The sequence below is a fragment of the Perca fluviatilis genome, chromosome 22 (assembly GCF_010015445.1).
Source record: "Perca fluviatilis chromosome 22, GENO_Pfluv_1.0, whole genome shotgun sequence".
Classification (NCBI taxonomy): Eukaryota; Metazoa; Chordata; class Actinopteri; order Perciformes; family Percidae; genus Perca; species Perca fluviatilis.
Window position 1 is genome coordinate 16,169,787 of NC_053133.1, and position 16,257 is coordinate 16,186,043.

At 44.9% G+C, this 16,257-nt stretch overlaps 2 protein-coding genes across 4 annotated transcripts; both read right to left on the reverse strand.

The window, feature by feature from the left end:
* Positions 1–192: 192 nt before the first annotated feature.
* LOC120551982 (basic helix-loop-helix domain-containing protein USF3) lies at positions 193–10,416 on the reverse strand. Of its 2 annotated transcripts, none has more exons than XM_039789580.1 (7): positions 10,310–10,416; positions 9,673–9,787; positions 9,544–9,575; positions 9,321–9,403; positions 9,094–9,190; positions 3,960–8,923; positions 193–2,915 (listed from the first exon to the last, which is right to left on the reverse strand). In XM_039789580.1, exons 2-7 carry the CDS (start codon positions 9,714–9,716, stop codon positions 1,125–1,127), a joined length of 7,011 nt encoding a protein of 2,336 aa, XP_039645514.1. In that variant the 5' UTR covers positions 9,717–9,787; positions 10,310–10,416; the 3' UTR covers positions 193–1,124. The 2 variants fall into 2 exon arrangements, with proteins under 2 accessions (XP_039645514.1, XP_039645515.1); XM_039789581.1 differs by having other exon boundaries at positions 9,673–9,818.
* Positions 10,417–10,653: 237 nt separating this feature from the next.
* On the reverse strand, positions 10,654–14,619 carry naa50 (N-alpha-acetyltransferase 50, NatE catalytic subunit). Of its 2 annotated transcripts, none has more exons than XM_039789587.1 (5): positions 14,395–14,619; positions 12,986–13,119; positions 12,497–12,616; positions 12,339–12,405; positions 10,654–12,116 (listed from the first exon to the last, which is right to left on the reverse strand). In XM_039789587.1, exons 1-5 carry the CDS (start codon positions 14,400–14,402, stop codon positions 11,939–11,941), a joined length of 507 nt encoding a protein of 168 aa, XP_039645521.1. In that variant the 5' UTR covers positions 14,403–14,619; the 3' UTR covers positions 10,654–11,938. The 2 variants fall into 2 exon arrangements, with proteins under 2 accessions (XP_039645521.1, XP_039645520.1); XM_039789586.1 differs by having other exon boundaries at positions 12,986–13,122; positions 14,395–14,618.
* Positions 14,620–16,257: the final 1,638 nt, after the last annotated feature.

A 16,257-nucleotide genomic window follows, 5' to 3' on the forward strand; every position in this document is an offset into this window, starting at 1 on the left:
CTACAGATGTGGCAATTTAGTTTAAAATCCACTGTTGTTGGAATAAAGTCACCACTACCACCACTAATTTTCATTGTTTCTCCCACTGGTAGATTCTAAAACAACCCCCAGGAGCCACAAAAAACAAAAGTTAGTTCAAGTGCCATCTAGTGGTGCAAGAAACACAATTCTTTAGTCAGCAGCAAATACAAATGTCACCTTATAAACTTTATTAATCAATTTTGTATATACAAATACATACATAATTAACAATTCTGATATGAAACACTGGTATTTACAAAATAGCTTTTGAAAAAAAAAAAATTATGTACAGTACAACCTGATATAAGTTAGTAAATTACATTGGTAAGTAACTGTGCAGAAGGTTTCTTAATTACAAAGAAAACATTAAATTAAGGTTCTAAACCTAAATTAGATTTTGTTTTACCACCAAACAGTCGGTTTAACCAACAAACTAATAAGGACCACATTTTCTGGTCACGTTAAATTCAAAAGAGTTTTGAAATATTACAAATTATAACGTTGACATCTACGGAAGAGGATTAGGGACACGTGAAAAAATTTGAGTTCTGAGTTGAAAGGTCCAATGTGTGGGAATTTCTCCCATCTAGTGTTAAGAGATCATATATCAACTCTCTTGCACCTCGCAGTTCAAAGTACGTATTACAGCTACGGTAGCCTTCACGCTTCAAAAAGCCAGTCTCTTGCTCTTTTCAATATCCTTTCTTTTTCTGGCCGAAGAAAAACAGGCAACACAGATTTCGATAATGAACTAAACGCATTACGCACTAGACCTTTAAAGTAAGAATTCAGAGTAAAAAGTCAGAATTCGAGGAATCTGGCATTTTTCTGAGAATTCTGACTTTAAACTCAGAACTCAAATACATTTTTCACATGTGGCCCTAATCCTCTTCCGTAAACATCATACATATGCCAAAGGAAATACATTTGAGATTGAAACTATGCGAACATGTAAACAATCAGACAGACATGGTGTCGTTTCATCGGGTGCTTCCCCACCACTTTCTGAACTTGTTGAACATTTAAAAGAACAACATAACTCAAACTGAAAATTAAACTTCACTTCAGAACACCAGTTCATCAAAATGCAGCAGGAACTCTCCTCACACAGCTGAGCTGCCGTCATGGCCTAGAATGTGGCTGATGTTGTGGGCAGGACGATTGGGCTGCTTGCCAGAGTCGGCAGCCGAGGTGTTGGAGAGAGACAGCAGGGGAGACATTGGCATGGCCGAACCGTCAGTGGGCATGCCTGTGGCAATCTCGGGGAACAGAGAGGTGAGGCTGAAGTTGGATATGTGAGGGGTGATTCCAGATGAGTTGGCAATGGGCATAGGGGGCATATCTGGAAGCAAGGGGAAGCTGGGCTGGCCAAAACCCACAGGGCGAGGCGGTGAGAGGATGGAGCCAAAGCGGTTATTGAGTGGAGGAGCGCTGCCCTTGTCGGCACTAGGGCTGGTAAACATTTGGTTGGGAAAGTACTGGAGGGTGACATCGCTGGGAAGGCTGGGGTGAGCAGCTGGAGAATAGGAAGGGTAGAAGGAGGGTAAAGTGTTCTGGGCCTCCACAGGCAGAAGGGACGGTGTACGGGAGGTGTTGGGCTGGCTGACTGGAGGGATGAATGTGGAGTTAGCATTGATGGGAGGAGGATTCATCCCTCCCTCTGGAATAAAGGGGAAACCAAAGTTTTGTGTTAGGTGTTGGTCAGGAATCAGGTTGTTGTCACTAGGAACCTGAGCACTATCTGCCATAAAGCGAACGATAGTGCTGCGTCGTGCCTCTCCTCCAGACTGTGGTCTGCCCAGCAGCACCCCTCCTCCAGAGGGCAGAGGCAGGTGGCCCTCAGGCTCAAAGGGGTTGCTCTGTCTCAGAGTACCTGATCGAGGCCGGTCACCAGGTCTCAGCTTGGTGGGCTGAGTATCCCGGGCGATGTGGCGGGAGTGCTGGCTAACAGCAGTGGGTGGTCTGGAGGGGGCAGAGGAGCGGCCTGGCTCAGAGCTGCTGTGTGGGGTTGGAGGGTGGGGGAGACCTGTGCGCACACCTGGGCCTCCATGCATATTACTGCTGACCTGAGAAATATGGCCCTTGTTGCCCTCTCCGATCCGCATAGCTGGGGCCTTCTGTGTCTGGGGCACACTGGGGCTGGAGGCCTTGGCCTGTATGTCTCCCGAAGAGCTTCCAGGCACACAGCTGTACTCCATGCTGACTGGGGGACAGCACTGCATTGCTCGCTGGTGGTTGCTCTGCTCAGGAAGGTGGGGGGAAAGGAGGCTTTGCATGAAACTCTGGTGACAACCTTCTTGCTCCCGGGGGAGGCCAACCTGTACTCCCTGTGAGCCAGGATGAGCTGCACTGTAGCGGTTCCTGCCATCTGCTGGAGGGCCAACACCCATCCTGAATCCGCCCTGCTGCTGCTGCCCCTGAGGGCCCCTCTGGGAGGACTTAGGGGTCATGTCACTCCCACGAGACACCTGAACATCAAAACCACCGAGTTGATGTGCTCCTCCTCCCATGACCTTGAATGGCGGACACTCTGAGACCCGCTGAACATCAGTGGATCCTGGATGGTCAGAGGGCAGGCGGTTCTGTGGGTTGTGTGCAATGTTGGCCTTCCCTCGTGATGTGTCCAGGTAACCGCGGAGGTCTGGCTGCTCCTGTGTGGCACTGCGCCCAGGCTGAAGGTGGAGACCCATACGCTGCTGCTGTTCACCACTGGTGGAACTTTTACCGATGAGTGCCTCTGCAGAGTAGCTGGAAACTCGGTGACGTTCCTGCCGTGATGGAGCACAGGCCAGGTCAGACGAACGGGACACGGGATTGCTGGGAGGAGGGATGAGCTGCTGCTCCAGAGTCCGAGTGCTCATCATCCTCTGCATAGCGTTATGGTCTTGACCAGGCTGAGGGAGAGAAAAAGTCAAAATGTTTCAAACAAAAGTCTTACTAATTTAAAATCTTATTAATCAATATAATCAATCTTCATCAACATTTTTTCCTGACAGTTCCCAGACATTTATAGATAAACAGTATAATTCTCTCTCTCTCTTTTTTTTTTTTAACAACTGGCAAGATATTACAATAATTGTTTTTCACTTTAAATAACTTCACAATCTTGAATTTTCATTCCTCTGTCTTAACTGCGGCTATGGGGGCAGGGCTGCTTTTTCACTGCGAGGCCGAGGACAGAAAAAAGCTCCCAGGCAAAAATTTTGTTTTTAGGATTCTTTTTGCTGTGGCAGTGTAAATGTGGTCTGCTGCGGTGGTTTGCTACAACTACGTCTTTGTAATTTACCAACCAGTTCCAAAAAACACCAGCATAACAGTTTAACTTTCTTTTTTTTTTAAGATAATTTTGTTGGGCATTTTGGGCCTTTATTTTGACAGAACAGCTGAAGACATGAAAGGGGGGAGAGAGAGGGGGAATGACACGCAGCAAAGGGCCGCGGGTCGGAGTCGAACGCGCGGCCCTTTGCGTCGAGGAGTAAACTTCTGTATATGGGCGCCTGCTCTACCTGAACCTCAACTGAGCTATCCGGGCGCCCATAACAGTTTTAAATTAGTTTATTTTTGTTATTATTATTTTTTTGTTTTATCATTTGACTGCGCTGACAGATATCTCACACCTGATGTAGTGACTTGTTCTTAAATCATGTAATCATAATTAATACCTAAAGTAATTAGAAATGGCTACATACACACTCAGAAAAATCAATTAGGTTGTGAACAGCCAATTTTCGATATGGTTTAAACGGTAAATAAAAATCAATTTAAAAAAAAAGAACTTTGCTGATAAGTTGGTTCCACAATTAATTGTTTATCAAATACTATCACTTAAAAGGCCGGTTAAATAAAAAATATACAGAGACAAGATCAACCTAGGTACCACAAGTGGAACTGTACTTCGATTCCAATCTTATTAAATCTGACACTGTCACATTATGTACCTTGAGGTGCTCCTGCTGGGCCAGGTGGCTGCTGTGGTGGGCCCTGGATCCTGCTGCCTGGGCTTCACAGCTCTTCTCCTGGTGTCTAAAGTGCTGCTGCTGCTGGATCTGCTGCTGTAGATGCTGCTGGTGTCTGGAGTGAGAGCTCTGCTGCTGCTGTAACTGCTGCTGCTGCTGTTGGTGTTGTTGATGCTGCGCCTGTGGCTGCTGTTGATGGGTTTGCTGTTGGTGCTGTTGGGGATGAGACTGTTGGTGTTGTGTTGGCTGTTGATGCTGTTGTGATTGTTGGTGCGACTGTTGTTGATGCTGCTGTGTGTGCTGTTGATGCTGTGTCTGTTGTTGTTGATGTGAGTGCTGCTGCTGCTGCTGCTGCTGAACTCCAGACTTCTCCAAGTGGTGCTGCTTCTGTTGCAGGCCAGCAGAGGAACCAGTTTGACTGCCTCTGACAAGCCCCCGCTTCTTCTGCACATGCTGCTGCTGCTGCTGCTCCTGCTGCTGCTGCTGCTGAAGCGCCCTCTGGTGTAGTGAGTGGCGCTGTGCAGGGTCAGGCTGTGTCAGGTGGTGTTGCAAATGATATAGATGGTGTCTCTGCTGCTCTTGCTGCTGCTGTTTCATGTAAATGTTTCCTCCCAGGTGCTGACCAGGCTGGGTTGCAGCATGCTGTGAATGACCCTGGGGCAGATGAAGCACACCTGGCTGGTTCTGCTCAGGGGGTCCCTGCGGAGGGCAGTGGCCATCCGTGGGCCGAACTATCGGGCTCATGAAAGAGTTTGTGGAGAAGAGGGGGCCTCCACTTTCTGAATGAATCCTTGTCATGACAGCTGAGGATGCGGGGGGCAACTGTCCCACCATCATCTGGCTGTGGTCTGGTGCTTTCACGTCCATATGGCTAACAGTGGTAGCTGATGGAGGGCAAGGCTTGGGCCGTTTTCCAGTGTTTAGCATCACCTCCTCCTGGGCCTGCCGCTTGGAGATGATCTTCACTTGTCGCTCACCAACTCCAGCCTGAGCCTGAGCCCTCATTAAAGCAGTCTTTAAGGGGGTGTACTCATTCAGTTGGGCTGCACCTGAGCAGGGTGAGAGGGCATTGTTTGGGGGTTGGGATATGTGGGCTGAGGTCCCTACAGGTGAGGGAACTGAGCCCTGTTGGCCAACAAGACTGGGAGAGCCAGGGTAGGGTTGCTGACTGGAGCTGGGCCTGATCAGATTGTTGACACTGAGGCTAGCCACAGTGCCACTCTGGGATGAGCTCTGAGACTGGACCTGGGTCAGGGACTGGGAGTATGACATGTTTTGTGGATGTCTGCTTCCATTGGGCCCCTCCCCAGCATGTCCTCTGACAGATACCTGGACAGTGGGTTTAACTGTTACTGTGTCCATGGGTTTAGTCACTTTTGCCTGCTGTCCAGTTACGCCCCTTTCTTTACTGCTGGACACTGCTGGGGTTTTTGGGGGCTCCCATGCTGCTGCAGTGGGGTTTGCTGAACCAGTGTTAACAGTGCAGCTTCCACTCCGCCTTCCTGGACTGTCCTGTTCTAGCATGGCCAAGGCCAGCATTTCTGCCTGCTCCGAGGTGAATGTATATGTTCCAAAGGAGCCAGATGACGCACCAATAGTGTGGCCCTGGGGAAGCATGGATGCCACAGAGAACCCTCTGCCTCCCACTGCCCCTGAAGACATGGGAGAATCTGTCTGTCTGCTAGATGTCATAGGGTGCTCTATAGTTTGATCGTCAAGGTTAGTGTACACCTGTTGAGATAGGGCAGAATCCTTTCTATAAGGAGTGCCAGAAGTTGCTGCCACTAAGCCATCTTTATCTGCTGCTGTGGAGTGTCTCTCTACCTGAGCTTCCCTGTCTCTTCTAGGGGGCTGGGCTGGTTTGACTTCAGCGGGATGGCAGGGGGAGAGGTTGGGCATATTCACATCAGTCTGCTGTGTTGGAGCTCTACTGGTTGCGACCCTTTTCCTAAACTCTGAACTTGTTGTAGGGGCTGTGATAGAGCTGTGTGATGCAGAAAAAGTTGCGGCAGGTGATGAGAGTGCTACAGTTGTGTACACCAAGGGTGATGTGGTGGGCTGAGACTGAGGTTTATTACAGGGCAGAGGAACTTGGGTATTAGATACCTGGGGACGACATACTGAAGTTGGTTGTGTCGCCTGATGTAAAGATACTGGTGCAGTTGCTGGGATACTGCTGGTGCAGACTGGTGTCAGACATGCAGTAGAAACAGTGGTGGAGGTGTACAGAGTCTCAGAGTCTGCAGAGCTGACCACAGATTTGCTCTGTTTCGAAACAGCAGTGGTGGCAGCAGCAGCTGACTTACTCTGTGTTGTGCTAGTTCCTGCACTGGTGGCTGGCTGTTTAACCTCTGGAACTGGGAGTTTGGTTACTGTTGAGTTGTTGCCAGAAACTACAGCTGGTTTACTTTCAATGGCCACAGCTGCACTAACTGTTGGCTTGACCGATGTGGCATTGACAGTTGGAACTGAAATTGCCATACCACTAGTGTTAGTATGACTGAATACATCAGTCTGAGTTGCACTGACAGCGCTTTTGCTCTGTGGATGGGACTGACTAAATACAGGTGACTCACTAGATGAACTACACACAATCATCAGCTGAGTATTTTGTGTAGAGGTGACATTCCCTACAGCTACACTACAATCTGTAGTTGTGACAGCTGTGGTACAAGTGGGGGGAATGTCTGTGACCTTTACAGTCGAGGACTGTAAAACTTGACATACTGAAACTTGAACCGTCTCTCCTGCAGCAACCACTGGCTTGGCTGAAACAGCAACAGCAGGTGGTGCCTGACTAAGCTCTTTTTTCTTGGCTGGTTTAGTCCTTTTAGCTGTTGCCCTCTTTGTATTTAAAGTTGTGCGAAGCCTCTTTCCTGGAGGTGTAGAGGCATTAACCATCAGCCCTGATTTGACTGGGTTCAAACAAGGTACCTGTAGCTGCCGGGCAGGTAGAGCAAGTGTGGTGCCAGGGACGGATGCTGGAGCAGGAGGCTGCTTCTGCTGGACTACTGATGATGGAGCAGCTGGAGGCTGACCATTGTTCTGGCTAGAAATGGTAAGTGGAAGGCCCTGAGAGATGCTCTGATTGAGACTGCTGAGTGCACCTAAACTGTTGAGGGCCACATTAGTAGTTGGTTCTTCAGTGGTGGTGGGCTGGACCAGCTGGAGTGTACTCTGGCCAGCCTGGGAGCTGGATTTGTCAGAGGTCTTCATGGGCTGCAAGGCAAACACCTGGCCGTTCACAGTGATAGTCTGTGGGGTTGGAGGAACAGGTGGGGAAGAGGAGGCCTGAGTGACCTGAAGGGGATGGTTCATATGAGGCTGAACAGGGCGTGGGAGAATGTGCACCAGTTGCTTTCCCCCAACACTCTGTAAGGAAGTAGCAGATGTTGAACTGCTGGCTGTTGGTACTTGAGTAGACACAACCGGTACTGCAGTGGGCACAGCAGCAGGCACTATGCCAACCTGAGGATTCTGAGGGGCAGGTGCAACCTGATTGGGTGCCTGGATGATTACAATATGCTGACACGGTGTCTGATTGGTTATTTCTTCCCTTACAACTGACTGGGTTGGGCAAGAACTAGCCTGCTGCAGGATGACCACACTTGGGTTGTTGGTGTTCTGTGGTGCTGTTACGCCTGAGGCTGTCCCTCCAGTTGTGTTGACCTGCAGCACCTGCATGGTCTGAAGGAGGGGCAGCACAGTGGCCTGTGGCTGGGGCACCAGGGCTGGCTGAGCAATGGGCTGAGGCTGAGATATGAGGGCTGTCGGTGGATGGGAAACCAATGCTGCTGGTTGAAGTACAGCGGACTGGGGCTGCGATGGCACGACTGCAGGGTGGGCCACCACACCTGGTTGGGGTACTATGGCTGAATGGGAGAGAACAGCACACTGTGGTTGGGGGGCTAGAACAGGCTGAGTCTGTGCCTGGTTCAGAATTGCGGGCCGTAGCTGGGGTGCTCTCTGAAAGGGCTGCGCTTGAATGTGGGCTGTAATGGGTGCTTGCTGTACAGGCACATGTGGTTGCATTTGTATTTGAATGGGCTGAACAGAGGGTTTGTTGCCCATTGGGCACAGAGTCAACTGCTGGACAGCCTGGGTGGTACTGATGACCTCTGGGGTGGGGAGACTCTGACAGACTGGCTGCACTGTGTTCCCTGCCATCTGCAGCGTTGTCCAGGTAGTCTGTGTGCTGCCTGCAGCCCCAGCCCTAAGAAGGGCTTGGCTGTTGGGGATAGCAGTGTAACTTACAGTCCTAATAGCAGGGTCCTGTGTGACCCAAGAGCAAACCTCTGATGCTGCTGCTCTGGATGTGGCTATAGCCTGGGTAAGTGTGGTGAGATTGGACATGGGCTGAGCAGGGCTTTCAGTGGAGAGCTGTGAGGCTGAGGTGGCTGCTATGGTGAGGGTCTGGACTGGGGCGGCAGGCTGCGGTTGTTGGGACAGGGCTGTGGTGGCTGCAGGGATCTGGAGGGTGATGTAAGACACAGAGGGTGGCAGACTGGTGGCTGCAGTCGGTGTCTCGACCACACACTGCTCTATCATTCTCAGGCCAGGTGTAGACTGGATGGGTGTGGCGGTTGACCCAGGGAGAAGTGCAGGGGTGGATGAGGAGGTATTAACTTGCAGCAGTGCTCCATTAACCCTCAACCTAGCAGTGACTTTAGGAGGCTGAAGAATTAATGTTTCAGAAGGTTGTTTCGCTGGGCTACTCTCCTTCCCTGCTGGGCACATCACATTGCCATTGGAATAGACGATGATCCCCTTTGGGAGTTGGTGAGTGGGGGTCACCTTTGCCACTTTGGCGCAATGCTGTTTGCCCTTCCAGTGAACTGTGGGGTCTTCTAGAATGTTAATATCATGGGCTTTGAGGAGCTCGATGTAGTGAGCACTCTCCCTCCTCAGCTCCTCCATCTGACGCCGTAGCCGACGGATCTCCTCCGCTGCACAGAGACCAAGCACACATATAATCAATCAAGTGTACTTTGTCTTACTGTACGATTCCAAGTGCACAAAATGTATAGTCACATTTTCATAATTTCAACTATGAGAAAATCAAGGTGTGCACTACTGCAAAAAACATGTGTGAGGTATACTTATTGTTAAATTTTACCTTGGACTTTATCACCTCCTTCCAGAAGCAATGTATCATTTTGTTTCTTCAGTTCAGTGATGTAGCGAACGGCCTGGTCCAAGATCATGATCTTACTCTATAGATGATCGAATAAAGGTTTAATATGAAAACACAACACAACAGCAGTTAACTGGCCTGTACAAACACTAATTTGACCATAACATGTTACTGAGAAGGCAAAACAATAATGCCAGCTTGTCTCTTACCTGTTTCAGTGCCTGGGAACAGGGCAGAAGATTACCAATGCGGTTAATCCCAGCATTAATCTTCTCTTTTCTGTGTCTCTCAACTATATAGAGAAGAGACTAAACTTTAATGTCCAGTTACATTTATAGTTACCACCAAGTAAAGAAACCCTCCACAATAAATATATGTTCACTATTAAGCAGCAAGGTTTGAAAAGAAGCATAACAGGAGATATTATTTCACCTGCATTGTGTGATTCTTTGTTTTTCTTCTTTCTGCAAAATACAAATACATTACAACTATGTACAACTATGTGCCTCTATTAATAATTTGGTAACAACAATAAAGAGCAGATATCTCAAACATCCTTACTTGGGTTTACGACCGGGTGTCTGAGATTCAGTCATCTCTGGCATTATGTCCTTACAGTTATAAGGTACCAGTCAACAAATTAACAGCTGGACCTTAAATCCCTTCCGTGCCCATCCTGCAATGAACACATAAAACATCCGGACAGACTATGCATTTTAAATAAGTATGATGACACGACGAACACCAAAGAGAGAAACATTCAGATGCAATTATCCAGCAGTTATGTAGTAATATAATTTGGTACAGCAATAGATATCAAATCAAAAGACATTGATAAGATAGACTGAGCTTCTATAACTAGATGCTAACTTAGCTTTACAGCTAACATAAACTCATTTACATGCATATTACAGCATAATTACAACATGTTTAACGAATTGCACTCACAGCTGTGAGTCCTGGTTTACGTTGTTGACATCAAGTGATTTTCAGATTATTATCCCGTCTATCACTTAACCAACAAAAAACTAACGTTAGCAGCCTGAACAATTACCTATTCAGCTAGCTTTCTGCTAGCTAGCTGGCTAATAGCTAGCTTACTTTACCGTTACGGACATAATTATTAAGCAAATTAATGGCGGATTTTTTCGTGTCCCTGGTGATAAAAGGCTGCTAATGGATGGTAGTTTCCACTAACCTCTAGCCTCGGCATTTTTGGGGACTATCTGTCGCTGCAAGTACTTTGAGATTGGAGGCTAACTGTTGGTTAGCAGAGCATTAAACTCAACTCATTACTCAAAACAATCTAGATACACCTAGCTTGTGCAGAAAGGGGAGGGCTCTGGGGTAGCTGACAGCCAATAGTATTCCAGCTGTGGGAGGTTTCAGCCAATCACGACGTATAAAAGGGCATCCAGGGACGAATGCACCTAGACATGTATGCTGTTGAAGTGTTTTAAAATGAATTTTCAATTATAATTCTATGCTCTTAGCTAATAATTCACCATGTTAATGAAACAGAATAATACAATTAACAACACATTTACTGCAAATAGTAATCCTTTATTTAGACGTTAAAAAGTCTTACAATATAGAGCTCCAGAAAAGATAAAATTCTTCAAAGAAAGGAAAAAACATGCTTATACTACAGTAGAGAGGACACAACTCTCGCATGCAGAGGGGACAGAGCTTCCTCTGGGTAAAACACAGTTGAAGAGACCATACCAAAACTTTAGCTGAGCTTCCAAACCTAAGGGTGTTTAACAGAACCTGAGGCAGGTAGTTAGAAAAGACCAATTCTGAAAGGTGTTTAAGGTAAGATGTCTCAGAACACTTTCATGTGTTTAGAGACACACATCCTCCCACACCTTCATTATACTACTGAAAATAATGCCCATATCCAATCCCAAACAGCCAATCTTTTGTTATTCAAACATCCCACAAGATTATGTGGTGTGCCTTTCTCAGAAACCCATTCAATACAATATTTTGTTATTACTTTCATTCTTTAATGTTTTCACTATTAGTAGTAAACCCAGGAGAACCTCTGAACCATTTGCCATTTTAATGTTAAAAAACAAAAAACAAAAAAAACAGTTGAAGGGTAATTAAATTAACAGGCTGGAAAATAAAGTTATTCAGAAATTAGGAGTGATAACCACGTTTTCCCACCACCTCAAAACAGTTCAGCTTTCTTTACGTCAGAACCGAGGGGATACATTTCTGCTTTTCCCCTCTGGACATGACATATCAACAAGCTGGTCAGACTTATTTCCCATAAATCCCAGGGTTCGGTGGTGAGGGAATAGAGTTGTGACCTTTCCATGTAACAACTCAAAGCATCATTCCAAGCTGACCAGCTTTGACTTGTGTGTTGTGTGTGTGTTTTGTGTGTGTGTGTGTGTGTAAGTTATGGTCTTCCAAACACTTTTACAGCTTTAAACCAACGGTTTTCTTTTGCTCAACAGTATAGATATGTCCCCATTAGCCTTATAACCGCATAAAAACAACTCAAACACAAACAGTATGCTTTGCAATCACCACACCCTCCCCTAAGTCTAAAACTGTCTGAAGTTGGCAACTTTGTCAATCGGAGCACTTTTGGATACTGAGCTTTTTTGTCATTTTCAATTATCTGTATGAGGAGAGGGGAGCAATAAAATATGCAAAAATCAAAGGGGATCCCTTTGCAAAATAAATGCAGCTTTTTTTTTGTACTTTAAATTTGTTTTCTCTTTTTAGCGTCCTTTGAAGAAAGTGTTTAATGTGTCGACCCTGGGGCATTTGTCACAGTTCTGTTTCTGTAGAGGCGGGCACATCTGTGCCGTTACTCTGCCTTCTGAAGCTCTCCGGTGGGCGGTGCACATGGGCTGCGCAGACTCTTCTGCAACACATGGGCATCTGCGGGCTCTATCCTCTTGTAGTAATTCTTTTTTGTTTCGATGATCTCAAAGCCAAACTTCTGGTAAAAGTGAATGGCTGACTCATTGCTGATCTGCACATGACTGTGGAGAGGGAAGAGAAGAAATGTAGTTAGGGTTAGAACAGTTTGAAGAATTGCTCAAAAAGTAACAATGGAATGAATTGATGTGTTTGCACTACCGTGGAAAGACTCGATCTGTTTAAGTAAAAATATCTAATTAATTTATACTGTAAATATGTGTTTGTAGAATCAGCCAAAGCTGCAATGACATCTCCTCATACACCTTCTGCAATTGGACACTTACAGGTAAATGTTGTCAAAAGTGCCGTCCTTCTCACAGATGTTTAGCACATGATTCAGCATCTTAGTACCTGGAGAAAAAGACAAAGGCAAAGTTGGAAAAACAAAACACAAGATCACAATGTGCACTGCAGCGTCTTTTAGAGATGCAGAACTCCTTACCAATTCCAAGTCTACGATAGGGTGCTAGACAGCCGAGCGTCATGATGTACAGTCTCTTCTGGTTCTGAGAGTGGTCCACTCTACAGCACACAGCACCCACTGCAATGTCATTGAAGTATGCTGCAAAACAAAGCGGTAAGACTGAAACAGCACCAACAGACAGGGAATCCTTACTTTCTTCTAAAGTAATGATTGCTAGAAGGGGAAATGTAAAGGTTTTCATAACAACGTAATTTGATTAGGTCAATAATTGGCCGTGTATTGGAGTACTTTTTCTACTTCATTTATGGAAACCAAGCTGTTAAAGAATGCTTTTCATCCATGTGGTTATTAAATCCCTTACATAACACTGACCAAGGACTGAATCCTGCAAGTGATTTCACTTTCTAATCTTTCACTGTCACCAGAAATTTGCTTGCATTTGCTGCATGCTTTAAAAAAATGTTTTGAAGTTATTAGGGAGCAAGTTACATGAGTGATGTTTCTTACCTAGCTTTGCAAGCTCTCCAACTTCCAGTACATCTTTGTAAAACTTGTCGTTGTAGCTGACAGGGAAGATGACCTGGTTCAGGCGTTTCAGCTGCTTAATGTTGTGGGGCGTAACATCCCCCAGCTCGATCCGGCTACTGGAACAAGAGCAAAACGGTCAAATGGCTGACAACGGGTACACTGTTATATTTAGGATAATTTGACTCAAATGCAATTGGTAACTTTGAGACTGAGATTGCTGAGTGATTGACATCTTTTTCAAAACCAACAACTTGAATGCAATTGCTTATTACTTAAGTCAATCAACACAAATGTAAGTAATTTTTGACTGCTGAACATCGAGCTGCATATGATCGGCAGGAGGACGGTTAATTTTATTATTTGTGAAGCTGCAGCCTCTAGGTAAAATTACCCCCTACGGTCCAATCAAATGACAGCCAATCCAGATGTGGTGGAAGCTGTGCCACAATGACATACAAATGTCACACAGCACAATTGGATGTCACACACAGTATTTCCTTGCCAGACACAATCCACTGTTTCAACAAAACATAAATACCTAGCCAATAATTTTGATATTCTTGCCTTATATTTACTGAGAAATGGAACCTGCTAAAATCAAGAGTCAATATAACCTGGGAATATGTGTTATAGTGATTTAGTAAGTAATCCAAACACAACTCTTCAGCTCTTAAAGTTGAGGGGTTCACCGTGGTATTTATAGGATACTACACATCCAAAAAGCAGCTGCTGGTCACGTGCTTAGTTTATCAAGATACAGTACCAGCAGCATCCGTCCAAACATCTTAACATTTGAACACATGCGTTAATCGCCCTGATGTTATCTATGAAACCACACCGTAGCCAAAAAAGTGTTACAACGTCGAGCATCACTTTGACATGTCAAGTTACACTGAGCAAGCTGGAACAGACTCTGAAGTGGATGTCGGGTGTAACGTTTTCACGGGGTTGACCAACATCTCAGTGTGCCAGTAACTTCTCTAGTCAATGTATTAACTGACTTGGCTACCTTACTGCAGATGAAGTTCAGTTGAGCTCGTTGTCGACTTTATCGCGAACATACACATTACTTGAGATCTAGGTCTGTCTGTTAAAGCGGGTTTACTGACTCAGCTTCCCAGTTAGCAGCTAGCTAGCTAGCTAGTTAGTTAGCTCCGTTTATTAGCGACCTAAACGAACCGACAAGCGGCTTAAGTTAACGGGAATATCCATGACAGAACTGTTTCGGTAACGGAGCTGTCGCTTGTAATTTTTGTCCTACACCTAAATAAAAGTAGCTTAGCAAGCTAGCTAGCCTAGCCGTCTCCTCCCCTTGTAGAAAAAAAACAGACATGAAAAACTTTACTCTTGCTAAACTACTTATTCGTGACTCAGAAGCTTACACTCACCCTTTCATTGTAAACAGATAATATCCCTTATATTCGACGAGGCTGAACTTTAGAGTTGTTTTGGGTAAAAAAGAGGGATTTTGACAGAGTTAGGGTCGGGGATGCTTCCCGTTTTACCCTCCACATGTAGCTAGCTAGTTGCGGTGGATGGAGTTAGCTTAGCCGCCGCACTCCTTCCACGACTGTGTGGAGACTGTCAACCCTGACCCCCGCATGCGCACAAGCACTTCTGCAAATTGTTTGCAGGATATTGAACCCTGTTTTAGTCTTTCAGGAAATACTGTGGCCGTCAATCAAGAGGTGAGCCTTGTTTAGGCTAGTTACATTAAATATAATGCATCCATGGATACATTACATCATGTTAAAACAACCATATAGGATCATTTTGATAACCATTTTTGATAAACGTTTTTGACGTCAAATTTGAAAAGAGAAGGTTAGATTTAGCTGGGCCATGGTTGGGATTAAGATCTGACAATCATAGCAAACGAGGCGGGATTTGCTAATACATCCATGGGGATTTGTCATGGATGTATATATTATTAACATTAACGGGATTTGTAGGAAACCTGAGAGGAAGCACCGCCTGTGAGACTAGATTCAGGGTAATACATACCCTCTTAATGTATTCACGTACAACTGGTTTAACCAAAGATCCTAAAAACCGTTTCTGGTACAACTACATTTTGAAGCTGTTTCAGTAGTTTTGCTGTTTATTTATTTTTAAAGGCAAATGCTTTTTGATACACTGTCACGAAAACAAAAAACATAAACCTTGCCTTACATACTTAACCAATAACCAGATATAGCGAGAAACAACACATATAACATCAATAAATAGGTACAAATTCATGGACATAGAACATTTATTTCCTTTAACATCGTCACATTTTAGATTATGTTGTGTGTGCGTGTGTGTGTGTGTGTGTATGTGTGTGAGAGAGAGAGAGAGAGAGAGAGAGAGAGAGAGAGAGAGAGAGATACTTATTTCTAATTCTAATTCGTGATAACGCCTCCATTTTGGCTCAAACGTTGCTGTAAAGATCTTCTGCACGTAAGAGATAGGCTCCTCGCTCAGAATTAGAATCAGTACTTTATTTATCCCCGGGGGTTACGTTACAGTTGCACTCATTCTTTAATAGAAATATATAGATAAATTAGAAGAAAAATAGAAATAAGAAATATGTATGTGAAATATGTACATTATACTACAATATATAACAACAATATATAGAAAAATAGAAATAAGAAATACATAAAAAAATATATGTACGATACAATATAACAGAGTATACTATAACAACAGCTCAATCAGGATCTATGATTAAGTGTGTTAAAATGTAAGAAAAGTATAAATAAGAATATTAGTTGAAATGAATGAAATAATGAATTAAAAATGCTGTATTGATATCTGAATGTAAATTAAGTATGTTCAGTCTAAAAAATATTATATATATATTATAGCAGGTCCCATAGACTGTATGTAAAGAGCAGGACCACTAACTACATCATTTTTTGTGTATACACTTTTAATGATGGTCTTATAAGTTGATGGTATTTTGACTTATATACTCAAATGTTATTTTTGCGCATGCTGTAGACGAAAATTCATCTGGAGAGAATGATCACCAACGTTCACCATGTATAAACTCTTTGCGGTAGTATTTATTTCCATAGGATGGCAAAGGCATGTCCCGCCCTACTCTGCCTTTCTCTGCCTCTGATTGGCTTACCTTGACATTCTTACACTAATCCTAACCAATCCCACTTTTCTTGCCTAAATCTAACCAACCCAACCAGAGCAGGCAACGAGTACTAGCCAATCAGAGAGAGAGAGAGTAGGGTGGGTCGCGATATTACGAA